The sequence below is a fragment of the Ostrea edulis genome, chromosome 5, assembly GCF_947568905.1.
Source record: "Ostrea edulis chromosome 5, xbOstEdul1.1, whole genome shotgun sequence".
NCBI classification, from domain to species: domain Eukaryota; kingdom Metazoa; phylum Mollusca; class Bivalvia; order Ostreida; family Ostreidae; genus Ostrea; species Ostrea edulis.
Genome location: NC_079168.1, coordinates 44,323,942 through 44,341,658, shown reverse-complemented (window position 1 = coordinate 44,341,658; position 17,717 = coordinate 44,323,942). Strand labels below are relative to the sequence as shown.

At 33.3% G+C, this 17,717-nt stretch overlaps 1 protein-coding gene and 1 pseudogene across 1 annotated transcript in view; both read left to right on the top strand.

The window, feature by feature from the left end:
• LOC125651956 (autophagy-related protein 2 homolog B-like) overlaps window positions 1–17,717 on the top strand; it is a 107,416-nt gene that overhangs the window by 33,550 nt on the left and 56,149 nt on the right. Inside the window, exon 12 of the mRNA XM_056164563.1 lies at window positions 2,840–2,990. Coding sequence (XP_056020538.1) covers window positions 2,840–2,990 — 151 coding nt within the window. The remainder of the gene's footprint in view (window positions 1–2,839; window positions 2,991–17,717) is intronic.
• LOC125652349 (uncharacterized) lies at window positions 6,600–17,231 on the top strand (annotated as a pseudogene).

Sequence of the window (17,717 nt, the reverse complement as noted above, 5' to 3'; positions counted from 1 at the left end):
GACATAGGGTACTGCAGGGAGTGGCAATCCGTATTCACTGTATTGGAAAATCACGTACGGAAACGAAAGGGCGAGTCCATTGTTGCCATGTGACTTGGAAGTTCATTCTTCACATGCTTCATACAAGTATCATGCACAACGAAATAATCTTATACATAATGCTAGTACTCTTACAAGTACAATATGCAAGAGCCTTATGCATTGATAGGTTGTCCCCCTTGTTTTCAGAACGTTCATTTTCCGCTATTTTTACATGCATAGTTATTTTTACATTAAACAAGATCTATTTAGTGACTTCCCCTTTCCCCTCGGGATTGTGACCTTTGGACAAAATAACACATCTATCTGAGGTTTTTTTTGGCTTGTCGATAATATTAGCCAACTTCTCCGTAATCCCCCCCCTTACTTTGTACTACGTGACTCGTAAGCACTTTTTCTTAATTTTTCTTATTATAAGCTGAAATCAAATTATTTGATATTCGTTATGGTTAAATGTAATATATATAGATACTATTTACTACTTTAAATGGCGATATTAAGTTGTGTTTAATCATCTAAAGTACATACAATAGTACACCTTTTGGGCCCTAGACATAAAACTTCCACTAAATAATTAGTAACTGTATTATCATTATTTGACCTGAAATGTTTGTCTCAATTTGAATTACAATGGTGGATTATCAGAAATCTAATTTTACAGCTCCATATAACATATCAGTATGTTTGGAAAATAGATCGATTCCTTCGATTAGTTTTTACGTGTATGTACCAGGGCCGTAAATTAACCTTCAATTTGGAGGAGGCAGGAAATTAGGCGGGGGTCTGGGGGCCGCCTAGGCCCCCAGAAGCTGAGCACATTTTGTGCACACTGAACACGTTTCGTGCAAAATCCTTGATTCTAGGGCCTTCTAAGATGTTACTTGACTAACTCATTCTAAAAGAAAGATTTGGAATGCTTTTTAAGGGAGGTATCATGTTCTTAGTTATTGGAAACAACATAAATTCTAATGAACTTTAAATTTTAATTTTTTTTGGCTCAAAAGTTGGAGGAGGCAGCTGCCTCCTCCGCCTCCATGTAATTTACGGTCCTTCACGTACGATGTAATGGTACATGTATCTAAATAAAATTCCTGAAGGAGGGACAGGCGGATGGGTCTAAATTCTAATAGCTAATCTTTTCCTGACACAACGGATAAAGATAGGAAATTCGTCCTTTGAACAGATCATTGAACTTTAATGTTCATACCCTTTCCCATTCTTGACAAAACACGGACAGTCACGGATGCACGGAAATAGATAAAAATAGTACAAATCACGGATTCATTTTGCACAGATGATAAAATTTTCCGTGTATTTTTTGAAATATAGAATATGCTATTGATTTGTGACTTCGAACGTGCAAAATGAATCCGTGATTTGTACAATTTTTTCTATTTCCGTGCGTCCGTGACTTGTCCGTGTTTTGTAACTGGCGTAATTAACAAATATCGGTACGACTCAGCATATTAACAAAGCGTGGTGTATAACATTTTTATTTGGAAACCCGTACGTATTTACTAATTCTTCTCGGACATATACAGAGTCTATGTTGGAACTGCCATGTGATTATTTATATAATTAATGCATCCAGAATGTAAGCAAATGCAACCAACAAACATATTTTTTTTTTACGTTGCCGCGATTTTGACGTTTCAAGTTCACGAACTTTGACGTCGTTTTCTGTGAATTGTGACGTCGAAAGATAAGGGCCCTTTTCTCATGACGCCAGTCATATATTTTGATGTTTTAATGTTAATACACCTATTATTGAAAGCCTTTCATCAGTGTATGCACTTTTGAGGGCAGTGAAGTTTTAAGAACACATCTTGTTTTATACTGTTGCTGAACATTAGAATTTAGCTTAGATATTCAGAACAGGAATTTTTTTTCTAGATTTCATAGCCCATTGAAGTAGTGATACTTTTTCACTAGTATTCAGGTGACCGATAAGACCTGTGGGCCTCTTGTTGAATTTAAGTGATTCTTGGGTCATTTTGCATTTGATGACATCATGGGGGCAACTTTTAAAACACATCAAAATTGGCAAAAATCATCAAAAATGTGTATGTTTTGTTGAAATTTAATAATTACACTCACTGAGTATCAATAAGAAATTAGTTTATAGTTTAAAGTCAGTATTTTGCAAATTCTACGGTCATTATAATGATCTGGTTTGCCAATACAACCTATCATTTGGTCAAATACTGTCTGACTTGTTTCATACCAATTGTTAGGCTGTTCTTGGCACACTGATTTTGACTATGGATAACTCCATTGACCTGATCAAGATATAGGGCTCATGGCAGGTGTGACCGGTCGACAGGGGATGTTTACTCCTATTAGGCACCTAATCCCATCTCTGGTATATCCAGTGGTCTGTGTTTGCCCAACTCTCTATTTTGTGTTGCTTATAGGAGTTTATATATAAGATTGATCACTGTTCGTTATCTTCACCTTTCTTTTATAAAACAGTATGTGTTCATTTTTTTTTTTAGCAAAATAACATATTAGAACCATGATGATGTGATAGTTAAATTCAGATTTAATTTTATTCTTTTCCTTGTTGGGAATAATTTCAATATCAAATCTTAATACACATAGTACATGTATATTGAAGCCCATGATTGAAAAGCTGTGCCAACAAGTTCAAGATTATAAGATTAATCCTGTCTAAACTATTGTTTTCTTGCTACATCTCTTTCTAGTATGTTTTCCATTTGGTCATGTTTTCTTTGTTTAACCAGAAATATTAATTGTATGCTTGTATTTTAAACATAGATTTTTTGACCTTGTTTAACAGATTGGTAGGTAAACCAGTGAATGTTGAGATTGTAGAGAGAACTGCCATGACCCATCAATGTCTCACTGTGGACCTTACCGCTGGATTCTTAGATGTAGTGGAATGTGTCTTCAATAGAACTCTTGAAAACATAAAACCAGACTACACAGAGGTAAGAGTTCAACTGAATCAGATCCATAAAGTCAGTTTTTCCATCATTGTTTCATTGAGTAGCTTCTGTTAAATGTTGTTGAAGTCATAGAATTTATTTGATTATCTGTTTTTCTGGTGATTAGTAAAGTTTACATATGGAAGTCAGATTTTACCTTGAAAAATCTTATCTAGTATAGATGTCTGTCCGTCCGTCTGTCCGTCCGCTCTGACTTTTGCTATTTATGAGCTTAATTTTTGGTCCAGGACATGCATATGAGCTTAAAAATAATATGTATACGGTGTGACCGTTGGACCGAGCGAAGGATGTAATGTCCATTGGAGTGTCCCAAGTGGTAATCATAATTCCGTAAAGTATGGTAGGTTATGATTCATTTAAAAATATATATTTTTAATGAAATTTTCCTTGCGCTAAAACCCCAGTAACATCTCAATATTAAAGGGGTTTATATGGGGACAACAGTTTTACAGGATCCGCCTATTCATTGAACGCGGGAAATAAAACACAAGGCGACGTAAACTGTGTATTGTGACGTCACATTTAGCCTCAACCCTTTTTCTCTTTTTCAAAGCAAACAATTATAAACAACAATAAAACATTCCGTATGCAAAGAAAAAGGCCGTTATAACTAAACAAAATTAACCAATAAATTCAAAATGGTAAAAAAGTAACCGTAATTTTATCGTATATTCTTATTCAAAGAAACTCATGAACTCGTTCATCTATTTAGTCGTATTACGGTTTTTTATGTATTTATTTGCTAAAACCTGTTACAATGATAATTATACTATTCACTTTGAACAAACTGAGTGTTTAAATTACGAATTGCACGTCAGAGTCTTCTATTATTGGCGTTCAAAATAAAACACGAATAACTTTTGAAACAGGTAATGAAAAAATAAATGGCGGCGCCCATTTGGATCACGAAAATTTCAGTGAACGTATATAGAGATTATCTCTTTTTCTTTTGCTGATTTTGACTTTTTTCTTTTACATACGTGTTACCGTTAGAGCCTTGCTTCGCGGACGGGCCTTCGGCCCGTCCGAGCTTCGCTCGGTATTACGAGTTTAAGCCCATAATATGGACAGAAATATGCGAAAATCAAACATTTATGAGTTTTTCTCTTCAAAAAAAATAGTAGTGAAAAAAACTCATATTATGTGAACAACATCGTAGTCCATTAACGTTGGACTTATTCAGGGGTTGTCTCCCATACACTACGATCACATTTCGCGCCTTTTCTTAACTTCGGGTAACTCCGTAAGTAATCGGAAATTTCCCGGATGTAAAAGTCATGATCATCAAGACGCTTACGCTACATGAGCAGCGAATAGAAACAAACGTTTCCATGGCGTCCATTTCGAAGCACATGTTGAACAAACGTAAGTATTATATATATTATCACGCATTTACATCTGTAAATTATTTTCTAAAGGTTTTCCCAGTTATTCGAAATTTCCTAATTTAACAATATGTTAAGAATTTGAAATGCTAATTACAAAAGTAGACATACAAGAACTTAGCTTGTCCAACTATTACGAGTTTTTGATGATCTTCGACAGGTCTAGTACAATCACTACACTTAGCTACGTAGCTTGAATTAGAGGGTTCTCGTTAACGCAAGAATCTGCGTAATGGACGCGGCAAAATTATTTAGGACGCAACATTTCTAAAAACAAAGAGTCCCTGGAAGCGGCCCCGCGTCCTGGTCGGCGAGAAAATTCGGGCGTTCAAAACTCTGAGATTTACGATGTCAGGACCTGCTTGAGAATGACAAATTTTCTTTCTTTTAACTCTCAGTCAGTTTTTTCACACCTTTTTCACGTGCTACATACACATGAGTATCTTGTATAAACACTCAGACTTCCAAATTCACTTTGAATTTTACTGACTGGTGGCCAGACAGGATTAGTCACGCCTCACTGCTGATGACTTGGGTACTTACCTGTGCACCTCAAATGACACTGCTGTGTACTTATTTTTTTATTCTGTGTCTTAATAAATTTTTGGAATGAAATTTCTTTTATGACTTTGGAAACAATTTAAAAAAAAGACGAAATATGATTGTATATTGTACATGGCATAGCAAGCAATTGTTGACAACTTACACATGTATCGATACACATGTATCTCTTTGACTTTAAATTGATCTATAAGAACAGTCTGCTAAATAAATCAAAGTAAATGTGCATGTTTAACATATTCTTTATAATTAAAAATCTACTTCGATATTTTTGTTAAAGATCATAGTGGAAAAAAACAAACCAGAATTGAGAAACTTAACAAAATATCATACATTAATTGGTGGTACATAGATGGAAGATGCATATAGTCAAGCCATTGACAGTTTATTCGATCAATTAAGTAATTAAAAACTTTTGAAGTCCAGATTAGTGAATTACAAGAAAAAATTCTTAACTATTTACACTGTATCAACACACTTAGATTGTTTGTATATTAAACTCAAATGGGACTCAACAAAATTTTTCTGGGACTCACCAAATTTAGCTGGGACTCGACATTCTCAAAAACCTTGAGTCCTCGGACTCAAGTTAAAAAAATTCTAGTGAGAACCCACATAAATTATGTTTTAAATGAATTAAGATTATCAGTTTAGAGCCCATGGAATAAATTAGATCTGCATTTGCAAGACTGTTTGTAAATATGGGAAAAATAGGTTAGTGTATAGAACACTTCTAAATTAGAAAAAAATTACAAACAATTGTTAAATGTTACTTATCAATACAACAGGGGAAAAACCGAAACGTAAACTTACCCTGAACTGTATCATATCAGTATTGATATTTTCATAAATAAAAAAAAATTGTTTGAGTTTAAGAATACAGTAGATGTTAAAGCTTTTTATCTGATTATTAATAGCTTATCGAATCCAATTATTAACTAGTTTTTTAAATGCTGTTTAAATGCCCATGTTAGGACAATTTCTTTTATCTAAAGGCATCATGTTTCTGAATATTATGAGTTTATGTTGTCCAATTATTATGTTGTAGAATCCAATTAGTTTATTTTTTTTTCTTCAAGATTCAGTTTTAGTTTACATGTTCATTTTCAGTTGCAAAACTGATTATTTGATCCTTACTTTGAATACTTTCATTGTTTAACCTAATCAAAATTAAATTGTACCATAGGACTGGCGGTAAACTCAGATTTTACTAATACTGTGATTTTACCAGAAGAATCACAGTTGTTTAAGTCACGCCCACTTTTTGGCATCAAGCCATACTTTGACAAGACCTTGACTGATGAATGAAAAATGTTAATTTCCAGACCTTGGCTGAAAGATGAATCATGTTATATTCACTCCGTACTTTTGTTTTTGTATTTTACTCTATGTATCCTTAATCAGTTAATGATAAGTTCTATCTCGAATTCCCGTCGTCTTCTTTCCCATCTCCAAACAGCAATTTCATATCGTTTTACTTCCAATACCACTGAAACTTTTTTAAAATGTCAGAAATCATTTCATGGATTCTATACGTTGATCGCCGTATTGAAAATTTTAATGGCGATATTTTCCTTCCCCCCCCCCCCCCCCCCCCCAAAAAAATCAAAGAAATCGATCTTGATCGATGGATTTTTCTTTAGAGTTGTTTTGACGACCTCAATATATTAGACTACGATCGCTATCTGACGAAAAGCCATGCCCTCTGTGTCTTCAACATTCCGAACGTAGTCAACATCTTCACATGTACCCATTAATTATCCACTGATTGATTAATGTGATTTTTGATCTTCGCTATGCAGTAGTAACCCATCGGTGCAAAATGCGATCCTTCCAGATGGTGACAGCTATTTATACAGACTCCGGACCGTGGCTTGACACAATGTAATAGGTGGTACTAACTAACAACTCACTTTTCTCTCATTGGTCCTCTGATACAAGTCATTTACACAATAGATATTAATTGGTTATCGGAAAATTCACTCACAGTTTTTATTCACTTGGGGCTCCGCCCCTCATGAATGAAAAACTGCGAGTGTATTTACTGATAACAAATTAATATCTATAGTGTAACTATAACTAAGATAATGCTTGTAGTTAAAAAGAAATAAAAATGTTGTGAAATAATCCATCAGAAAGGTCTTGCTGCAATGATTATGAGTATTTTAGATGCAAAGACAATTCAGTAATGAACAAAGCAAGTTTGAAATAAATATGTTTTATAGATATTGCATGTATTACTCAGGATCTATAACTTAAATATCAGCACTGGGGATAGGTTGGTAAAGTTCTTAGGGTATACCGGTATTTAATTACAGTTGTATTGGATCAAAAAAAGACTAAATGTGTATACTGATTTGCATTGGAGGAAAAAAATTTGAGCACAGTTTGCAGCTTATCTACAGAGTCAACTCATAAAATCTGGACAGCATGCCTATTTCTAAGATTTGAGTTAAAAAAAAATGATGACATTCTGGGAGTATAGAGAATTCGTAACGATCGGATTCTGCAAGTTCATAATCGTTAAACTACATAAACTCATATTATCTGGACTGACTGATTATTGGAGAAATGAAAGAGAGATAGCTATTAAGGAGAATACAAAAACTCTTAAATGATTGGACTCTGCAAACTCACAATACTTAAACTACATAAACTCATATTATCTGGACTCATTAACTCGTATTATCTGGACTGACTGATTATTGGAGATATGAAAAAGAGATACTATTAAGGAGAATAGAAAACTCTTAATGATTGGACTCTGCAAACTCACAATACTTAAACTACATAAACTCATATTATCTGGACTCATTAACTCGTATTATCTGGACTGACTGATTATTGGAGAAATGAAAAAGAGATAGCTATTAATACAAAACTCTTAATGATTGGACTCTGCAAACTCACAATACTTGAACTACACAAACTCATATTATCTGGACTCATTAACTTATATTATCTGGACTGACTGATTATTGGAGATATGAAAAAGAGATACTATTAAGGAGAATAGAAAACTCTTAATGATTGGACTCTGCAAACTCACAATACTTAAACTACATAAACTCATATTATCTGGACTCATTAACTCATATTATCTGGACTGACTGATTATTGGAGAAATGAAAAAGAGATAGCTATTAATACAAAACTCTTAATGATTGGACTCTGCAAACTCACAATACTTGAACTACACAAACTCATATTATCTGGACTAATTAACTCGTATTATCTGGACTGACTGATTATTTGAGACGGGAAAAAGAGATGTTTTCCCTTGGAATTTTATTTTGGGGGTCCCAGGATCCTCATCACTGTACATTTGAGAGTCCCTGACAATTTTTGGGGGTCCAGCATATACAATAATTTAGGTTCTATTTTTTTGTTATGACTTGTGGTGAACTTGATTCATTACCAAACTCTGCTATTTCAAAGTGTGTGTCCTTATTTGTAAATAGTGCTGCCATTTACCCCTTTATCAGATGTTCTTTACCATACTTAAGGTAATCTTAATTGGCTTAGAGCAAATTTCATCTGATTTAACACATATTAGGCACATGCTTTAAACAAATAATGATTTTTCAACAAAAAAGCTATTTTAACAGATAATTTGTAAGAAAGTTTTAATTTTCAACCACTTAAAAGTAGTGGAAGAGATTTCTGATAGGTATCTCAAGACCTGGATCATTTTGGAATGTACTTCAAAAGGTCCTTTCTTTTTACTGTAACAGATGTTGACGATGTAATGACCTTTGTTTTAAAATTATTCCTATCATGTCTTTTGAATTTGAACATTTTGCTGTTACAGAATGGAACTCGTGTTCCTGTTATTATACCCAAGGAGGTCATCCCTGCCATGGAATATCTGGCGAACCCAGTAACAAGACTGAATTCTGGAATAAAAGAGGAAAACCCTTTTTTATTTGCTAACTCGGGTAAGTAATCCCTCATATGATGACATGAAGAACTGGAGTTGTAAAGAATAATTTTTCTTGATTGTAGTGGTGTAATAGGAATGATTTCAATGTTTGCCAAGGTTCGTCAGACAAGTCTGGGAAAAATTTGATCAGTCCGATGGTTACTTCCTATCAATCCGGACCAAATGTCCGGTATCAATTTAAACTTTAGTTTTACTTTTATTTCATATCGCAACAAAATTGCAACCACAACTTGTGTGAAATGGTGCGGGTGCCATACGTAATATATTCCACCGACAATTTGACCATGTTATGTCCAAACGACATGAAGCTATAAGCACACACCGAGCCAGTGAAATAGCAGGACAAGGCCCGATTGATTTCAATCGTGAAACATGTTTGATGACTTGTAATTTTAACACCAATGGCCTGTAAAAAAAAATTGAGAAACTTACTTCAAGGTCACGACAGTAAATGATCATAAGCGAAGTTCTTCACATGCAACTAATAAATGTTGTGTAACCACTGAGACAAGCGAATTTTTATTAGATTTGTCTTTTGAACAGTATTTCTAAAAAAATTTAACATAGAGCTGGACCATTTTTCTCGATTTTCAGCTCACACAAGCCTATTGTAACCATTTTTCTACGAAATGTACGCTTTATACCTAACTGATGACACTAATAAAATAACGACTTCACAGTCATTTAGTTTCTTCTTTTACATGTATTCCCAAAAAAATCAAATTTTCTCTGGTCCTGTAAAATGATGTTTGGTCTGGTGAATTATACAGACACATAGGACCAAATGTCTGCTAATATTTGAAAGTCCTTTGCGAACACTGAATTTCCTTTACACTCTTATAAATATCTATCATAAACCAAATAAATGTAATTTCAAAAGATATCTTAACTTATTTTAAACAGCTTTGGATGTTATCAGAGCAGCTAGTAGTCTTGAGGACACAAGGAGTCAATGTGATCTAAAGTTTCCAGAGAGAGTTCATGCTACAAATCTGCGAAAACACTGCAACCATTGCTCAGGTTTGTTAAACATGTAATATGAAGTACTTTCTTTTTATTTTTACAATTATATATTAGAAATTATAAATCGCTTTGGAACTACGCTTATGCACCACAGGTGTTAAAGGAAAAGGAATTCATGTCGTATTTCATAGAAAATATACAGATACATTTCTTACAAAGCTGTCTTGTAAGTCCAAATGTCTAGAGAATGTATTCAAACATTGTTGATGGGTTAAATGTGAAAATGCTGTTATAATGAATGAAAGACAATATATATATATATATATTTCAATATCAATGAATATAGATATAATCATATATATATATATATATATATATATATGTCTTCAGCACATAGAATCAAAGGTATGTCTTAAACACTGAGCCTTTTCATGTAAATGTTTTTCTGTATGACTAGTAAAAAAATTATTAGGTAGGTGTCCATACATTTGTAAATTTCTTTCGAGGTAAAAATAATTAATGTTTATCATTTTCTGCTGTTTTCCAGGTAATTGGGTTGAAGGACCATGAAATGAAATTGTTGTGTCGTCATCTTGGTCATACCGAAAAAGTTCATGAGCAACACTACAGGTCAACATCAGGACTGATTGAGCGACTGGATATTGCAAAATTAATGTTGATTCAAGAAGGAAATTTGTCATGGCAAGTTTCACGGCAAATCTTTACATGACATCAATTTTGAAGGTAGGTTACTTCGTATTATTATACCTCTACTGATTTTACTCTATATATAAGTAATACAATAGAAATAACTATTTCCTCTGAAACGAAACTGTCTCTGGAAAGATAGGACTATGTCCCTGGGATTGATCGAAGGCTATTCCCTCATGAATATTTGTAGGCAGGGTTTTAGTTTTTCAGCCAATGAAATGTTTGGTAGGCATAACTCATGAAAATTTTTTAACCAATTTCAATTAGAGGAAGGCTTGGCATTCCAAAAATGTGAATTTATTGTGAAATTTCGATGATTATTGACATAGATATTGAAACAGCCAAGTTATTTAGTTTGTAGGTCCCTCCTTTTGACTTCATTCATGTATACTGTTTGTAACACTTCTGTTATTCTGTGAAGATAAATTGTGAAACAAACAATTCTCTATTTTCAGATATTCTCAATGAAGAGAATGAAAGTGCTGTTTCAGCTGCTGCACCAGTGAATGATGCTTTAATCAGGATGGAACATGTTGATGATATGCCCGTTGTTGGAGATGATGGTAGGTGCATATATCTACTCATTTGAATTTATCATAGTATGCGTTGATTGAAACTACAGTCACCGGATGTGATTAATTGCTATTTTCAAAATGGCTGACACACAATGCATGTACACTTGGCGAAGTTAAAAGGTTGTTTGTTGAGTTAAGAATTACCTAAGCATTGAGTCAGGTTTTTTTGTCCATTCTGATTACCAAATTAACTCGTTGAGGATAGAAGATAAAGGTCTTTTTAATAGTTCAGTGGTATATTTTCCCATAAGTGTTTCCAGTGACTGTAAATGATGTACATGTCTAATAACCACCTATTAAACAGAATTTATTAGAACTTTAAATTGATGCCTTTTTTTAAAAAATACAAATGAAAAAAGCTAAATATTTTTGTGTCTTGCATTTCAGATAATATTGTAGAAGATTTTGTGAATGATGATGGTGTGGATATTCTTGGAACAAGGAAAAGAGCCAAGATGAGTAAGTCATGTATGAGGAACATGATTGATTGAAAATTGCAGTCTTTTAGGTGGCAAATTCTTTCTTTTATTGCAATGCAACTTTGCTTATCTCCTGAGGAGTACTGCCTAGATAAGGGAACTTTACAGGTAGAAGGTCTAAAATTTATAGTAAGCACTCAAAGTTTTCCCACATTGCAGTTGAATGTAAGCCATTTGGCATACAGACGTCAACATTAAACCATTAAAGTGTTTTGGTTTTTTTTTTCCATTAGGCACAAGAAAAAAATGGTCCAAGGAAGAAGAAGAAGAAGAGTTCAGAAAATATTTCTCCAGTTACTTTAATAGAACAACAAAAAGAACCTGCCCAACTCGGAAAGAATGTCTTGAAGCAATTGTGAAAAGTAAGGAGTGTGGGGGATGTTTACACAAGCGAGGATGGGAAACAATAAAGAAAAAAATGAACAATTGGATCAAGAAGATGTGAAACCTTTCAGCCAAATTTCAAATCAAGTTCCTTTCCTCAAAGGGACATAGAAAGTTTTATTCCAAGAAACAATCTTAGCCCAAGTTTTTAGCTTACCTGAGCCAGAGGCCAAAGTGTATTTTGAGAAAAAGTGACAAGATATTGGGTTAAAATTTAAGCAAATAAATCTTGAGTGATTTCAGTATTGTAATTTTTTTAATATGAATGGGTCAAGTCTCCATTCTGAAATTGCTTTTAAGGTAGCGACGGATAGCAACCACGTGATCAGTAAAAATTGTGTATTTTCACGTGAATTCATTTTCCGGAATTCCTTACTCCGTCATAGAATAGTCGAAAAACAAAAAGGGGTTCCGAAAGTGTTCTGTTGCTGTGACTGACTCGCCTACAGAAAATATGCACATACCACATAAGTATACGTCAATGTCTGTAATAATGGTAGATCAAATGTTTCATCTGTGTGAAACTTTTTGCTAATCGAAATGTTAAACCAACCACCAATCCATGTACATTGATGCATGATGCGCTACGTAAACAAAGTTGTTGATTGATGCATCGTAATGTCCGAGTGCTGCATGCTGCGAGATTAAATACTGTTTATACAGTCATTTAGAGGCTAAACAAAGTTTCTTGCAAGAAGAGGAAGTTGGTGGATGCATTCAACTTGGACAACGAAATCATAGTTTTGTTTGGTGAGTGAAAAAAAATGCCATAAATTTGTATTCAAAAGTTCAACTCACATTTCCTCTGCTATTTCACAACACAATTTATAATAACATATGTAAGTTTAAACACACGACATACAGTAGATGCATTATTTTGTATGTATCCATGTGTGCATAAAATATAACTCCCACCTGTGCATGTGATTGTAAACGAACGGATGTCATGTAAATGTATACCACATTTGTAAACATGGGCTCTCACAACTCTTTTATTAAGAAAATATCGTTATGAAAATAACCGTTACGAAAATAACATACCTTGAACTAAATGTATAAAAGTAATAAAAAACAAATGACTGTATAGACCTACTATCTAGGGGTATGAGAGAACCGGATAAAAAGTGGAAAGGGGGGGGGGGGGTGGCATGTGTTGAATTATAATTCCCTAGACTATAGTATACATATACTATTACTTTGAAATTTCAGTGACCTAAGAAATATATCAAACCTGAGGTTTCGTGTTTCACACAAACATGTAGGTTGGCAAAACCTTTTTAAATAATGTAAATTAATCACAAGTCTGCATATGCCCTCTCATAGGCAAATGTATGCACTGTATGTATAAGTAAGATATGTATACTACACGTATGCCCTTCTCTTGACCCACATTTTGTAAATAAAACAGATATAATAAGTCTATGGCAGTTTATGAAAACATATATACATGTCATCTCATATTGCAATTTATGATTTTGAAACATCAGTATTTAAATTTTAACTGAATACATGTATGTGTTGAGACACAGTTTTAAAATTCACATTGTCTGACACAGTCTAATTACTCAATGGTATAATATAGACCTAACTGTGCAAATATCAATTATGATGATCTTTTTTCTAGGCATCAGCCTGAAGACCGAGGGAGGTTAGATAGGACCAGTGCAGGTTGAAATGGATTTCGAGTCAACAAGTATAACAGCAAGAGAGGTACTATATTTTCTTTTGATAAACATTTATAAAGACAATTCTGAGTATATCAGATATTCATCTTTTTTGCTATATTTAAATATATTTATATTTTGAACAGGTACTCCATTTACAGTGATGATGACATATCCCCTGGACCCCCACAACTCCATAAATTTAAAAATATTTGATCAAGTTCCGAAGATTAAAGAACTACTGCAAAATTTGGGACTGGATGAAAAACATTAATTCACTTATATGAGCTCAGAGCAGTGGATGTTGTACAACATACTTTAAACTAAATTGTGAATTTAAGGGAAAACAAGTACATGTACTGTATATTACATGTACATGCCTTTTGAAAGACAATAATATTGCATAGATGTAAAGGAAATTTCAATGTTGATTATTCTTTCTTAGATATATCAGTAATAAATGTGCACATGATAGAATATCAATTTTATAACTTCAATCAATGTGTTTGAATTTTCCTTGTAATTCAAAATTTAGTTGAAACATACATCATTGATACATTAATGTATATCAAATTTTTAGAAAAGTTTCATAATGGAACTAATTAACCCCCCCCCCCCCCCCAACCCCCCCCCCCCCCCCCCCCCCCCTTATACATACAGTGAACATAGACCTTCACCTGGGGAAAACTTCAGTTAGTTAATGCAATATACATGTACATGCATTCTCAGTTATCCAATAGTGAGTTTTTGGTTCATTTTGAAACTACAATTAGAGATCTTAAACTTATGAAAGACACACCTATCTGTGAGGGCAAGATGACTCAGATGGACTTGCATGTAGTGATCCATGGGCAGTCCATGGGTCTCTTTCCATTGATATAAATTATTTATTGAAATATGAAATGGTTATTTAAACATATTTGGTGTATTATACTGTATAGTGATATAAATTTCTATCAAAAAATATGTATAGGTAATAAATTTGGTCCAGTTATTACAAGAAATTGTATGAAAAATAACTAAATATTTAGGCAATCATTGTGAGTGCGAAAAGGTCAACTGCAATAGCACACACTATATATCATTCTTAAATGGCTCATAGAAACTTCTAGTATTGTGAGTTTGAATGCTCAATATTGTAATTTGGGAATGCTTAATCATTTAAGGTGAATAGTTTATCTCTGCTGACTGTATCTCTTAAAATTCATTTCTAGAAGGGAGGGGGTAGGGTTACAAAATCTGACATAGTTTCAGATTAAACCTCATTTGGTATATTTTTTTCTATTCAATATTTTAGATACTATTTGACTTATTGTAAAAATGAAATAAAATCAAAAATTTTATGAGCAGAATTTTGTTGTTGTCAGAAAATGTATGCCTGATAGTATTTGAGAAACGCCATATTTAGGGTAAATTTGGCCAATTGCCAAGTCGAATCATCCCAATGTTTTCCTTAGATGCATTTTGAATTTCTAATCAATGTTGATATTTTATCTGTTTGTGTTTAATTTACATAACTATATATGACAAACAATATTTCTGGTGTCAATAAAATTTTTATTGGCTTTTGTGTTAATTTGCTCAATTTTGGCATTTTTTGCCTTTATGGGCTGCAAAAGAGGGGATTTCAATCTCGCTTTCCTCGAAAATTAACCTGATTACTTTTGTTGATTTTTTGATATGTTTTAGGATAAAGTCAAAATGTTATAATAAATAAAATTGAAAAAAATTCAATGAGCGGTTTTTTTGGGGCTAGCTATCAATAGCTACCTTAAGCAAAAAAGTTTTTCTACACATTTTTTCATCGTAAATAATGGAGTTAACCCATAATGGGTTAAAAATAAGGATTTCTCATATATTTTTCCCATTTCAGCAATGTTGTCAAAATGTTAAACATCCTTTTAAGGTGGGTCCTTAGTCCTGGATTTTTGGGGTTTAGGTAGCATTTTTTTTGTTTGGAATCGATAAATTAACATTCAGAGTAATGAAAAAATGCAAATTAGTGAAGGATTTCCATATTAATTTTCATTACAGACACTACTGAAGTCATGTACCCCTATGTAGACTTTTATGAAATTCATTGGAAACAGTTATTAGTCGTTCTTTTAAAATAAAAACAGCAAGAAAATTTTTTAATTGCATTTATTTATCAGGAAACATGTCAATAACTAAAACACATGTCATTTTCAATATGTTCATCAAGTTTTAGAATAATAAGTGCAAAATTATTGAATTGGCGTTATTCTCCAAAATGTTAAAAAACGAACAAATGTGGACACAATTTCCTTATAGCATGGTTTACATATCATTTTTTCTGTTTATATTAGTAGATGTACATCTGTTTTAGTTATTTATGAAAAAAAATCCATACCTTTCCTTAATAATTTCAAATTTATAGCTTCTAGAGTATGTATACCCCCATAAAAAACCGAAGTCTGACACCATACAGCTGAGCTATTAAAAATCATTCATGGATTAAAATTGTATGTAATTTCACGAAAAGACACAGATAATGATTCCTTATCACCTTGGTAAAATGTTTGTGAAAAATAAAGGAAATCTATCGCATAATGGACTTGATAAATAATTTATTGAGAACGGAGTTATTGTCCTTGGATTCAATATTTTGAAACATATCATTGACTATTCAAATATAACTAAGACTTTTGAAATATTTTATGGCTGACAATTTTTTTTAAAATAACTATTTAAAAAGACTCCAACAAAATTTATGTTCCAGTCATTAAATCATTGACTTTGCAAAATCTTATGACGTCACAGGAGTGTGGAACTCTGTAAATACATTCATCATGCCTCAGACAAAATTGTTGAAATCTAATTGGTCAGATCTTGGTCACATGACGCCGTGAAAAAAACCGTATCGTGCGAGTAAAATCCGTATTGGGCGAGTAATTTTATTTATCGTCGGGTTCGACTTGCAGCCGTGTCAAAAGGAAAGACATTTGACTAAGTTGTATGATATAGACCCCCACATATACAGTTAGAGGTCTTCGACGTGATAACTTCGTTACACAGTTAGTTAGTGACCTGATACGGAAAAATACATGGTGTGAAAAGAAAACCCATATCGGGCTCGGCTTCGCCTCGCCCGATACGGGTTTTCTTTTCACACCATGTATTTTTCCGTATCAGGTCACTAACTAACTGTGTAACTAATAGTATGGAGTCAAATATGGTGTCTTTGCACACTGATGAATATTACCTTTTATGAATGTTCTGGACTTTGAGGGAGTATTGGCTCCACTAAATTTTTTATTATTTCTCCTTTTTAGCTCAGCTGTTGCAAAGAAAATTTTTGGTTCTTACTTTCTGAATATGGGGGATTTGCCAGGCCTTGTGCACCCTAATCTTTAGATGTCTGTGATGGCATCAAGTTTTATGTTTACTTCTTAGTCCTTACCAATTTAGTTTAAGGTGGGCTAGATAGCCATGCTTAAATTTCTGTCATTATGATAAATAAGCTTGGTAAACTGCAATTGTCACCAATTAAAGCTTAGCAAATAATTAAAAACTTAATAAAAATCACTTGAGCAGTTGCTTTTTTCATAATTTGTACATGGTTAAAGCACCTTTGGGTTTGATGTTGGGTGATGATTGATTACTAGTCCTTTAGTTGAAACCGATAGATATTGTGAGGAAGACAACTCATGCGCTCTGTGGAACTAATGCATGCATTATTGGATTTAGATATTGTGAAACAAGCAGTCCATGTATTGCGTGGACACAAGTCCATGGATTATTGGCTAAAGACAATTGTGAGGGAAGCAATCCATGTATTACGTGGAAAGTAGTCCATGTATTATGGATAAAAATATTCTGAGGCAAACAGTCCATGTATTACGTGGAAACTAGTCCATGTATTATGGATAAAAGTATTCGGAGGCAAACAGTACATGTATTACGTGGAAACTAGTCCATGCATTATGGATAGAAATATTGTGAGGCAAGCTGTCCATGTATTGCAGGGAAACTAGTCCATGTATTATGGATAAAATTATGCTCTAATTCAGTGCCTTCAAACTT